Below are 12,500 nucleotides of genomic sequence, written 5' to 3'. Positions count from 1 at the left end.
CTTTTCTGTTGCACGATATTCAAATTTTTCGAGTTTCACCTGTATATAACGTTAAAGACCAAATAATTGTAGTTTAGTGGCCTTTAAGACCAATTCATACTGTGCCATTCATGCATGGTAAATTTGTCATACTGTGCAGACGGCAACAGACACTTCATTGGGTTTTGTCGGATCAATGTGTTGGCATCTGTCGGAGCTTGCTTTAACCGATTAAACATGCTGAATGTCTTGCAGTGTCTGAGAAGTGACATGCTGTAATCTTGTGACTGTCTGCATTTGTCAGCGTCTGTTGGAACAGAGCGAATTGGCCTTTAGCTTTTACTATCATCTAATACTCATGTCATCATCTAATAGTCGCGCCATCAAACTTTAGATTTAAAGACACACCATGCAGCTATTCAGTTTTTGTCAAACAGCGCCCCCTAGAGTCGCTGTGGAGTACTTGTATTTAACGTTACTGTCGTAAATCACGATAAAATCACGAGATAAAACTCACGCAGAGCGTATCTGCACTCACGGCCTCTGCACTTTATAATAATAAAGTATCCTACCGCGTTCGTTGGCTTATAACATTTTTACATGATTGCAGCTAAATTACAAGTAAATAGTCAATAGCCTACTGTATAATTTAATTTGTGTTTTTTGAGTGTAATGTAAACATTACAAAATGGCAGATGACATCAATAAAGTTACATGTACGTCGCATTATTTCATAACAATGTCCGTTATGATGTCGTTAGACATGATTATTGCAATTTATCATAATAGTTTGCAAATTGACCCTTCGCAAAGACCCGCCCCCCTTAGTTACTGTCGCTATGTCCGACAAGCTACGCCGCTCTCACGCACACACCATGTTCTCACGCAGTGAAAAATACATCGCGGATAAGAGAGGAGACTGACAATACGCTGACAGACAGGACAGACCAGGTTACTTTTCGGTTACTTTTGATATTAAACATATTAAACAAAGTCTCACCTTTCAAATTTGGTCATTTTTAAAAAGAAATTTAAACAATAAATACCATTTTGTAGCTCTTTAATGTGTCGTGACAGATCGCTGTAGAGCCTCAGTTAAAGATGCTCGTGAACCGATCATCTCTTCCTTCTAGTTCATTTATAGCATCAAATAAACATGAATGAACATAAGAAGGAATGTTGTTTTAACCGCGGAAAGGCGTCAGTATATTCAGTTTTTCAAGTTCAAATCCTCCCATGTTAATCTACTAACTCTCCTGACTGCTTTGTCGGACAAAATGGCGGATGGCGAAGTATGATTGGTCAGATCACCTGTCAATCAAGTTCCCTGCGAAGGGTCAATTGCGAGACGGCCACCATCCAACTCGAACAAAGTCATATAACCATTACAATAACTCCGAAGCTGTTCAGTTAAGCTAAAAAAAACGGCATAGTTCCCCTTTAATATACTAGTAATTTAATAACACTGTTAAATATAGTCTTTAGCAAATCTCAAAATGAAAATCCATTTTTAATACTGTACATTCTAAAGTTTTAATGCTTAGCTCTTCTCCCTCCAGCCCGTGTTTTTGAAAAAGTTGCCAGCCAGCGCCACCATTTTTGTTTATTTTTACAAAAATTTCATGGCCCCAGAATATTTTGTTGTATGAATATCTGAACATGCAATACATCAAAAGAAAGAACAGACCCTGCGCTTTTAAACAAAATAACCTGTTTTATTCTAGCTAAATGCATTATTATTTTATCAACACTTGAATGTGGGTAAGTAAAAAAAAAATCTTTTAAGCAAAAAGCTGAGAAAATTGCATTTGTCAAAGACTTCGGATCGGATTCAGAACTATGATCAAAACATAGGAGTAGATCAAGTCCATCAACACTCAGAAAGCTTCACAGTCGTTTCCTCTTCATGGGTTCAACATTTCACACAGTAACGTAGGGCATTATTTTAACATATGGATCTGCGTACATATGCTATCGTTTGTTTCTACTTCTTCACATGTCTTATGATCCAGAGATTCAGTACTCTTTCAGAAGATGTGTCATAGCGCCCCCTACTGTATAACAGTGAAAACATGGAAAGCCAGAAAATCCCATCAATGGCGGGGAAAGAGTAATATTAAATTGTATCATTTAAAATGACAGATTTTGGTCTATAGTATTTTATTTAAAGGGGTGGTATAATCCCCTTTTTAACAAGATGGAAAATAAGTCTCTGATGTCCCTAGAGTGTGTATGTGAAGGTTTAGCTCAAAATACCCCACAGTTATTTTTTTATAGCATGGTAAAATTGTCCCTTTTTGAGGATGGGCAAAAACGCATCGTTTTGTGTGTGTCCCTTTAAATGCAAATGAGCTGCTGCTCCCGGCACAGGGGGCGGAGCTTCAAGACCTCGTGTGTTAGCAGGCAGCTTACAGACACTCACGAAAATGTCAGAAACTGTTCTGCCTTTTATGTTCAAACCAAAGTCGGACAATAATGGAGAGACTCAAGAAGAAGTGACAACATGTAGAATGCAACAGGACATTTCTGAATGGTTAATTGATGAATTTATGTACAGTAGCTGATGTGGAGTTAACTCCACGTCTCCAAGTCATTGATTAGCATATTCTGTCATGATAATCTATAAATCACTTGTGTGGGAACTGTTGTAATATGCCTACAGAGTGACATGCTATTGCATTTGTGTTACGTGCTGTATTGCAATAAATGTGAAAAGACGACAGCTTGAGCAGACTCACAAATGTGCTGTACAACAACAACTCTTCCTCTTCTCAACACTGCTTGCATGTTACCTGGACGGGGTTTATGTAAATTTTAGGGTTTGTGATGTCACTAACGGGGAAGGAAGTTCGTGTAGTCCCTACCAGCCGTTTGTTGTAGTCCTTAAAAAGCGATCTCTGTAAAAGCAAATATCTCCCTTTGCTTTGAACTTTGTGCATTGTAACTTTGCAGATGTCGTTTATCCTCAAACAGCAACGTTACACACTAACTAAAGTGAAATCATAATCAAACACCCCTTTAACGTTATTTAACTTTTCATTTCGCATTTATTTAGACAAAGTACAGAATTTTTATATCTGCCATTTAACAATTATTGAAAATAATTATAGTTCAACAGTTCCTAGAATAGTATAGGCACAAAATAGCTGCCAAAACCCAAAATAGCTGCCAAAACCCAAAGAGCGCTGGGCCGCTAGGTCTGGATGTGCAGCTTATTGATTCGTTGATTGGTGTAAATTTCTGTACAGCATCATGGGTAATGTAGTTTTTCACTAGGAATTCTGTTAAATATAATGGGATAACAAGTAGGCCTGTTGTTAAAGGTTTAAAAGTTATCGTTCAAAATCAATTTCCCAATGGATAAAATGAATAGTTTTTACATCCGGAACACGACTGTAGGCTTATTGGTATCAACCAGAATATCTCTGCATACTATACTGTCAATGGAATAAAAGCATTTTGGGCCCATATGGGTGTAGATATGACTTTTACCAATGCTAACCAGCCCCCCCATTGGTTTCTCCAGCCTATGATGTAAACTAAAGATTATAGTCCATCTGTCAGGGTTTGGGTTGAAGAAAGTTGTGAGGACTCAAATGCAGGACAATGGGTATTTATTAGTTAAAAAACTAAAACAAAAACTACCCCATGGGGGAAACAAGACAGGCAGCAAAACTTTCCAACAAGAAACATGATGGTACCTTAGGGTGCTTTCACACTGGACTCGTTTGCTGCGGTCCGAGCCCGGGCGCGATTGATCCCGGCGCCCCCGCAACGCTGGTCTGGTTTCACTCTCAACTCTCAGTCCGTGTTGCTTTCACATACACGCGAACCGCAGCACGGTTTTGGGAAAACCGAACTCAGACCACCTCCTCCAGGTAGTCTCGGGTTCGGTACCCAAGTGCGCACCCGGGTCCACATGACCGCATTCACATTGGCGATTTTTCATGTGAACCGTGCCCTATTCCAAACTAAACTGCCATTGTGAAAGCACCCTTTGACAACGAACCAGCACAGGACTGAAAACACAAGGAGAGTAAATAGGGAAGCAAACAAAAGAGGGTTACGATGGAGGACAGCTGGGGAAAATGAATCAATAATCAGGTAACAAGATGGGAGGGGCTGGACAATCACAGGAGAGCACACGGCACAAGGAAACACATGACAAGCCATGTGATCACACCAAACATGGCAAGAACACTAGAGGCTTGTTCGACTTGAACCGGCGCTGCACAGACCGATCGGTTGATGACATCAAAGTACCGCGAGAGCGATTAGAGAGCAGACGGCTCCTTATGCTTTTGAATCGCTCTCGCGGTACTTTGATGTCATCAACCGATCGGTCTGCGCAGCGCCGGTTCAAGTCGAACAAGCCTTAGAACATGGCCAGTAAAACTAATCACAAGCTATGTGCTAACACAAAACGAGACATGAACACACAGCTAATGAAAACACTCATAAGCCACGTGTTCACACAAAACATGACAACATACACAGCTAGTGAAAAACACAAGATGCATGCAACACAGCACAAGACAAAACATGTCATGAAAGCTCATGAAACAAGGCACACAGACAAGACAAAACAGGAGTGTCAGGGCTCTGTCACAAAACCAAGATATAGACTAGACAGAAGTGACAGAACCCTGACACCATCATAATTGTGCCATTGAATACGACCCTTTACTCCAAGTTACTCCAGGTAACCTTCACATGGTTTTAACAGAAATGTAATGATTTTTCTAATAATTGCGAGTTACACAATCACCCGCTGTCAGCCGCAGATTCTCCTCACAGTTTGACGTTTGTCTAATTATCATTTCCACCAGAGCCGTTTGGATCTCCGACACCACATTTCCCAACTATTTCTAAGCACGAGTCAGCTGGAAGGTTTTCGTCTCCATTCTTTTTTTATCCATCTGCAAACGAGGCACATTTGGAGCGCCTGCGTCCCCCAGCAAGCGTACAGCAGCTCCAGCTGGAGTCGGATTTACCAGCCCCTCTCTCTCATCTAACACCTTTATTCCCCCGGTCCCAAAGCTTCAGTGTGCTTTAACATCTATATTTGCTGCGTATTTACATAAACGCCAACGACACCGCTTATCCATGCCAGCTGGGTGTAATTATGCTGAAAGACATTCATATCTGACAGCAGGCTGGAATTGTGGACGAAGTCCTGCTTCCACTTAAAGGCTCACTGCTTTATAAAGGGCTCTGGAGAAAGCAGAGTAACAAGCCCACTGGATCTATAATATTCTCTTTCTTTGTGTGCCGGCATCAGATAGTTTCATCTGCAGGGTTCAGGAGTGTCTCCCATGATGCACCTCTAGACGCTGTCGGCCGATGAGACTGTATCCTTGGCAACTGATCATCAGACCAGTCCTGTGACGGTGTTTACGTGGGGGGGATGGGATGACCTGTCATTGTAAGTCAGAAAAGCTCATACAGAACCAGGCGTGTGTCACTAGATTCCCTCGGATTGTTCAGGGGAGATTGACCGCTCTTTTCTCAGGCTGGGTGGATTTATCACTCTGCCCGTTGTTGCCGAGTTCACCCACCTGTCAAAATGAAGCATGCTGTCGAGACTTCGGTGCTGCCACTGTTTATCTTTTATTGATGTTTTCGTTTTTTTCCTTAGCCCGCCTGTGGCTGATAGGAATTGTGCTGTGTTTCTGTTTTTCAGGGCCATTATGGAGCACAAGGAACTTCTGAAAGTGCGGTGGGACTGGCAGATCGGTAAGCCTCTGATTTTGACGGTTTTCACACTTGGTTTGATTGCTTGAGCCCAAACCTGAGTTGAATTCAATCACCTTCTCCCTGCAGAGTCTCTGCCACTGTCACTGAAAACTGTTTTACTGCATAGTCATTTGTCAGATAAAATATCTAAAAATCTTTGAAACAAGATTATTTCACTTAATTAAAGAAATTTTTTTCAGACAATGTATCTTTAATATGCATTTCGTTGTATTGCTTTGGTGGATTTCGACCCAACTTATCCACACCCACTTATTTTAAGTGAAAGTTAGAAACAAGTGAAGAAGTCTGCTAGTGCAGTAAGGCAAAATATACTTATATTCATGATACAATCTACAATTATATATTTTATGGAGTCTTGCTTCTCAGGTAAATTTATTTGATTTAAAAGATTTGTAGATACACTACCATTTAAAAGTTTGGGGTCTGTAAAAATGTTAATGTCTTTGAAAGAAGTCACCCAGGTGCATTTATTTGATCCAAAAAATACAGCAAAAATTTTAATATTGCTAAATATATTATTATATTATATTATAAAATGTAAGCGTCATTACATTTCAGTGTCACATGATTCTTCAAAATTCATTCTAGGATGATTTGCTATTCAAGAATTTTTATTTATTTATTATTATTATCATTATTAATGTTAATGGAAAGCGGGTATTGCCGCTGTACGATATATGGAGGAAAATAAACTTGCTAGAGAATAGTAACATTACGGAAGTCTACGTTTGATATCTGTGAGGCCGCACGGGCACACGTCTAAACTTAAACCGCTGTATTAGCAACCAGTACTAGACTTCAGTTCAGTTCAATTTTATTTATATAGCACGTTTAAAAACAACCATAATTGACCAAAGTGCTTCACTAGGTTCAAAGTCAAAGAGATAACATACACAAACAATACACAATATATAAATATATAAAAAAGTGATATATATATATAATTAAACATATACAAAACTTCGTTTACGACTTAGTCAGTACAATTAAGTCAAAAACATACAGCCCCCTAGTGGCACAGAACAAAATTACATAAAATAATACAGAATTAATATGGCTCATACAGCCTGCCCTTTCTGTTAGGAAGGAACCCACATTCTTCCCCGAAGGAGTTATGTGGCGATACACATATGGACTAAACCGAAGGTTGTACTGCATATGAAATACCGGGTGACTTAGCCCAAGGGAAAGACTCGGGCTTCCGTTTAGGAGCAGCTGTTTAGAAGAACAGAACCTCCTAGAACCTCCGCGTCCCGTCCAGAGACCACACATGGAGTTTCCAGAGGTCCGGACGCGGGTGCCGATGCCCCGTTTCTGAGTCAGAAGGTCCTTACTCAGAGGAATGGGCCAGGGAGGGACTGTCACGAGGAGCATGAGTTCTGGGAACCAGGTCTGGGTGGGCCAATATGGAGCCACCAGAAGGACCTGCTCCTCGTCCTCCCTGACTTTGCACAGTGTCTGTGCAAGTAGGCTCACTGGGGGAAATGTATATTTGCGGAGGCCCCGGGGCCAGCTGTGTGCCAGTGCGTCCGTGCTGAGTGTTCCCTCGGTCAGGGGGTAAAACATTCTCCCGGAAACGCAGCTCGACGGCCACACGGTTGATCACACCGGGGACACACTCGGTGCGAAGCGACCTCAGAGGCTTCTGACTCCAGACGAGGAGAAGGTAGGACTTTGTACTGATAAGCTGACCCTCGAACGCGAAGCGCAGGAATGGCCTGTGTCGCGGCAGGATGGAGACATGAAAATACGCATCCTTCAGGTCGATCGCTGCAAACCAATCTCAGGGATGGATGAGTCTCTGCGTTGGCATTTTGAACGGAAGCTTTTGAAGGGCCCGATTCAAAACTCGCAGGTCCAAGATTGCCCGTAACCCACCACCTTTCTTGGGTACAATGAAGTATGGGCTGTAGAAGCCGGTCTTCAAATTGGCTAGAGGAACCGGCTCGCAGTAGGACTGCAATCTCCGCGCGCATGACAGGGGCACGTTCGTTCAACATCGCAGTGTAACAAACGCCGCTGAACTTGGGCAGACGCCAGGCGAATTGAATCGTGTAGCCGAGTCTGATGGTACGGAGGAGCCAGCTGGACCGGTTGGGAAGCACTCTTCATGCTTCCACAAACCTCGGTCCTCGAATCGCACCTGGCTGCCGGCTGGCGACACAAGAGAGGGCTGAGGGGTGCAAGGATTTACAGGGTCGCACAGCGCCAGTCTGACCCTCTTGAGACCCAGGAACGAAAGAATTTGCTCTTTTGACAATTCGGGTACCGAGTAGCAAGTATTACCAAGGACCAAGGTATAACCAAGAACGGTAACCATCTGAAGAGCTCGTCCCCCCATTCTTGGGTGGCCTGTCTCAGGGATGCTTAGTCTTAAGGCCATTGCACACTGAGTCCGAAATTTGCATCCAAAACTTTTGCACGCTATAAAAAAAAATTCAACCTCACGTTATGTCAGTCATCCTTGCACACTGTCTACGAAACTTTCGTCCATAATAAAACAATTCGGATCGAGTTAGATTTTCTGCGTTTTTCGCATCCACTGCCAGCATTTTGAGAGGTTTTTGACAATTCAGAGCCACCGTACAAGCGAACAACAAAATCCAGAATGGCGTCTGACAAGTTGATACGCTTTGTCTCGCAGCACAAAGAACTGTATGAAAAACAAAATGCGGATTACAAAGACACTGAATATAAAGTATCTAAACTAAGTATCTAGAACATAAGTCTTCTTTTTAATATGTGGCTCCAGTACACTGGCAAAGCATCAAACTGTTCCACTGACATTCTCAGGTAAATTTTGAATCGCTCGGGATAATTTCGCAACTCCTTGATAAGGAGCTGAAACTCTGCTTTCTCTCTATGCTATGACAGGATGTCTTCTAATAGCACTTCGTCGAGTTTTCCTTCGGGTGAACAGGTTTGTTATTTCAAACAAACTACAACTGGACACAACGAACAAACAAATGTTACAGTATGAATAATAACAGTGCAATGCAGCCTTTTAAACTTGCCGGGGCCGTGAAGCGCCGCTCGCTGCTCTGCTCCTCCGTTTCTGCTGCTTTCAGTCATGTGACGCTGGCTCTGAACGAAAACGCCTTGTGGAAACGCGTCGGCTTAGTACTTTTTGACCCTCTCTGCTATTATAGTTTTTCAAGATGGCGGAACGACATGGAAGCCTCCGTGGACCTACCCGTCACATGTATATAAAGATAATAAATTCTTCGTTTACGAGGATAAGTCAGATAATTGGCAGAGGTATTTGTGCACCATTGAGGACATATTTATGAATAAAAATATTGATTTTAGATAATAAAATACCTAAAAAAACTACACATTGTCCCTTTAAGAAGTCGTTTTTACTAAGTACTTAAGCAATAGATTAAGAAAAGTGGAAATTAAAAATAAAAGCACAATTTGGATATTTGTTGTGTGTTGTCTGACCATGTTTCTAACCTCAGAATTTAATTTACTTTCTCAACAAGTCAGCATTTTCAATTTATCTTGAGAATATTTTGTGACAGATATTTCAAAATATGCATCATCATTAGCAGTGCATTTCCTGAAATTAGGCTGGAATGCTTTCATTGCAAGTATAAATCACAAAATGTATAAACTCTTGTCTGCAACCAAGTTCAGAAAACTGCTTTAATGGCACTAAAGTCAAATGAACACTGGTCTAGCCAGAGCGCTTCGGGGTTACAACGTCCTCAGAAGCGACCGCAGACAGCTGTGAACGTACAGGGATGGTTCAATATTGTTGTGCACGTGCTGTTGAGCTCAGGGAGAGATGCTGAGAGGCAACACCACCAGAAGATGTGACTTTCCATTTGACTTTCTCACGAACGATAACAGGCATATTTAAACTGTTGACGAAAGACAATTAGCAAAATCAATTGCTTATGCAGTCTGTGACATCTCTACCCCGTCTATAAATACACACGCCTGCTCATGTCTTCATGAAAGCACAAACACAAATACATTTTTAATAAAGCAATACACCACTTGAGGAGGTGATTTTACTATGGTTAATATTAAATGCATCTGATTAGAAATAATTACAAGTATCTTTTGGTTTGAAATCCCATTAAGATAAGACTTGGCAAAACTACCGTCCTCGAATTCAGTGTATTTTATGACCCAGGAAGTCACTTAAGTTTAATCCAGATTAATGCTCCTGTCGCGGCTTGCAGTGTTGAGGGGCCGTGCCAAAGGCAGCATTTGGGTTGGATCCCAGGAGGTGCTGGCTTGTCACAGGGACATTAGCAAGTCTCGAGTCGCTTCAGGGGCCACGTCATTAACTGTCACGGCTGTTGCAAGTTACGCACTTTATGCCAGAAGAAGGAATGACTCCCGCCAAAACTGTAATGCCCTTGATAAATAACGAGGGCATGTTGATCATAATGCATTAGTTATGTTGCCACTGTCCTTGAAAGACTGTGAGAAAATTCATATTAGTTTGTGCATATTATTAATATGCAGTGACTTTAAAAGTATTTGGGTGCTTAAATATGTCTGAATGTTTTTGAAACTAGTTTCCGCTATTGGAATAAGAAATGTAAAAAGGTAATTGCATTTTTTTGTCTCACAATGCAGATTTTTGTTCTTGCAAATGCGAGGTACCGTATATGCTTCATAATTCTGAGAAAAAAAATCAGATTTTTTTTTAAAGTCTGAATTGTGCACACATTATTTCATCACTCCCAATTGTGACATAAAAGTAGCCATTTTATATCTTACAATTCTTACCTTAATAAACCTTGAGAAAAAAGACTGTATTGTGATATAAAGGTACAATTACAATCGCAATTGTAAGGGAAAAAGTCAGAATTGTGTGATTATAAAGTCGTATTTAACTCTCTCAATTTTTTTATTCCGTGGCGGAAAGTATTGTTTCCATGGAATGTCATTGCATTCGATTACAAAAATTCAAACAGTAGCTTTTATTTTAAGGAAAAATAGTTTACATACAGTTTTTTTAAAGCAAAACACTTAACAAAAAAATTTTTTTAAGTATAAAAACTGAATCCGCATAAAAGAAATTAAAAAATATATTTTGTGGCATCTTTAGTTAGATTTGTCAGATTCGCTCTGAGATGTTTCTAAAATGTTGTCATCACCTCCACCTAATTATAGTTTAACATTCAGCCTTTTTTAACAGGGTAACATTAAATTGTTGCCTACAGATAGATCTGAACTTCCCCCTGAATAGCAGGTGACAACTTATTATTCTCTGACAGTGTTAGCAAGGCATCTGAATAAGTTATGAAGCCTTCTGCTCGGCTCCGAAGCCTCATAGCCGGAGAACAAACTGCGTGTGAACAGCAGTGAGATCCGAAATATAAAGTGTGAAATAATCCTGACATTGATTTCTCCATCTTGGGTATGAGCTGATCATTTGTTTTTACCTCAAGGGTTTCAGAGTTGATCCTGTCATTTTCTTTTATAGCTGTAATGTCACTAACAACAACAAAAAATTATATATATATATATATATAATAAAAATCAATTGTATGATGGCAGTACTATTACATTTACTTTGGAGAAACAGGTAAATTACAGTATACTGTTTATATTTATAATTTTGATGCATTCATTTTTTATTTATCTATGGTTCTGTTTTCCAAACTGAGATAGGAAGACATCTCATATATCTCAACATAAAAAATAAACATAAAAACTAATGCATAATGCACTTTACCTACAAAAGACTTGTTGGGATTGAAGCAGATTTCGTTATTAAAAATTATCTGGTTTTTCATTTCAAAACAAATTATTATTATCCATCTCCATTTCTGCTGGAATAAAAGTTGTGTCCTTTACAAATGCATTTAGAAATGAATGGCCTGAGAAAACACAAGTGAATAATTATTTTTTTTTTTGCACCATCCAATTCCATTATGATTGTGCTGGATGAATTATGACCTGAATTTCACAGCTGCTGTCTCTCTGTCCTCTATGACATAAAAAGCTGATAATAAAAACAATATTGTGCTAATCTCCACACTGGCTTCATCTGTGCCTTTTCTATCACCTTTACAGCACAATATGAAGCTGTAATGTTGTACTGTAAAATAATGAAGCTGTAATACATATAATGCATTATTAAAAAAATTAACCACAGTTATTATTTACTTTTTGTTATAATGCATTATATTTTAAGAGATAATGTATTATAAACCAGATCAAGACTCGGATGCAATATAGATTACACGGCTACTTACCAAATAATTAAATAAGTGGATATGAAATATTGATTTAAGTTTTGTTATGTGAGAAAGAGACTTTAGAGTGATATGAAAGACATGAACTAGCCTTTTAAACAATTTGGCATTCACTTAGTTGCAGAATTCTATAATTGACCAATCAGAATCAAGTATCCCAGAGAACTTTATCATAATTACCATCATAATTATTTATGAAGTGATCTAACAGTTTATATTAAATTATAGTATATTATATTTAAAATATATATATCATTTTTTTAAAAAATCTTTATCTTCATTTGGATCAGCATCGTTCTCAAAATGGTACTTTTAATCAGTGTTGGGGAAAGTTACTTTTAAAAGTAATGCATTACAATATTGCGTTACCCCCCAAAAAAGTAACTAAGTACGTTACTTAGTTACTTTTTATGGAAAGTAATGCGTTACATTACTTTTGCGTGACTTTTTCTCACCTGCATGGGCTTGTTTGTTTGTTTTTTAATAACAGCTAAAACAATCTATTTTTGCCAATTGTTAAGGCCCTTTCACATCAAAAGT

At 39.5% G+C, this 12,500-nt stretch overlaps 1 protein-coding gene across 1 annotated transcript in view; it reads left to right on the top strand.

Moving 5' to 3' along the window:
* LOC143746150 (solute carrier family 35 member F1-like) overlaps nt 1–12,500 on the top strand; it is a gene marked incomplete at its 3' end in the record, with an annotated part of 88,470 nt that overhangs the window by 74,362 nt on the left and 1,608 nt on the right. The window contains 1 exon segment of the mRNA XM_077237910.1: nt 5,663–5,715. Within this exon segment, the coding sequence (XP_077094025.1) occupies nt 5,663–5,715 (53 nt within the window).

Source organism: Siphateles boraxobius, unplaced genomic scaffold (assembly GCF_051911475.1).
Source record: "Siphateles boraxobius isolate OS27281-9 unplaced genomic scaffold, OSU_SipBor_1 211, whole genome shotgun sequence".
Taxonomy (NCBI): Eukaryota; Metazoa; Chordata; class Actinopteri; order Cypriniformes; family Leuciscidae; genus Siphateles; species Siphateles boraxobius.
The sequence above is the reverse complement of the archived record's forward strand: the minus strand, read 5'-3'. Positions and strand labels throughout refer to the sequence as shown.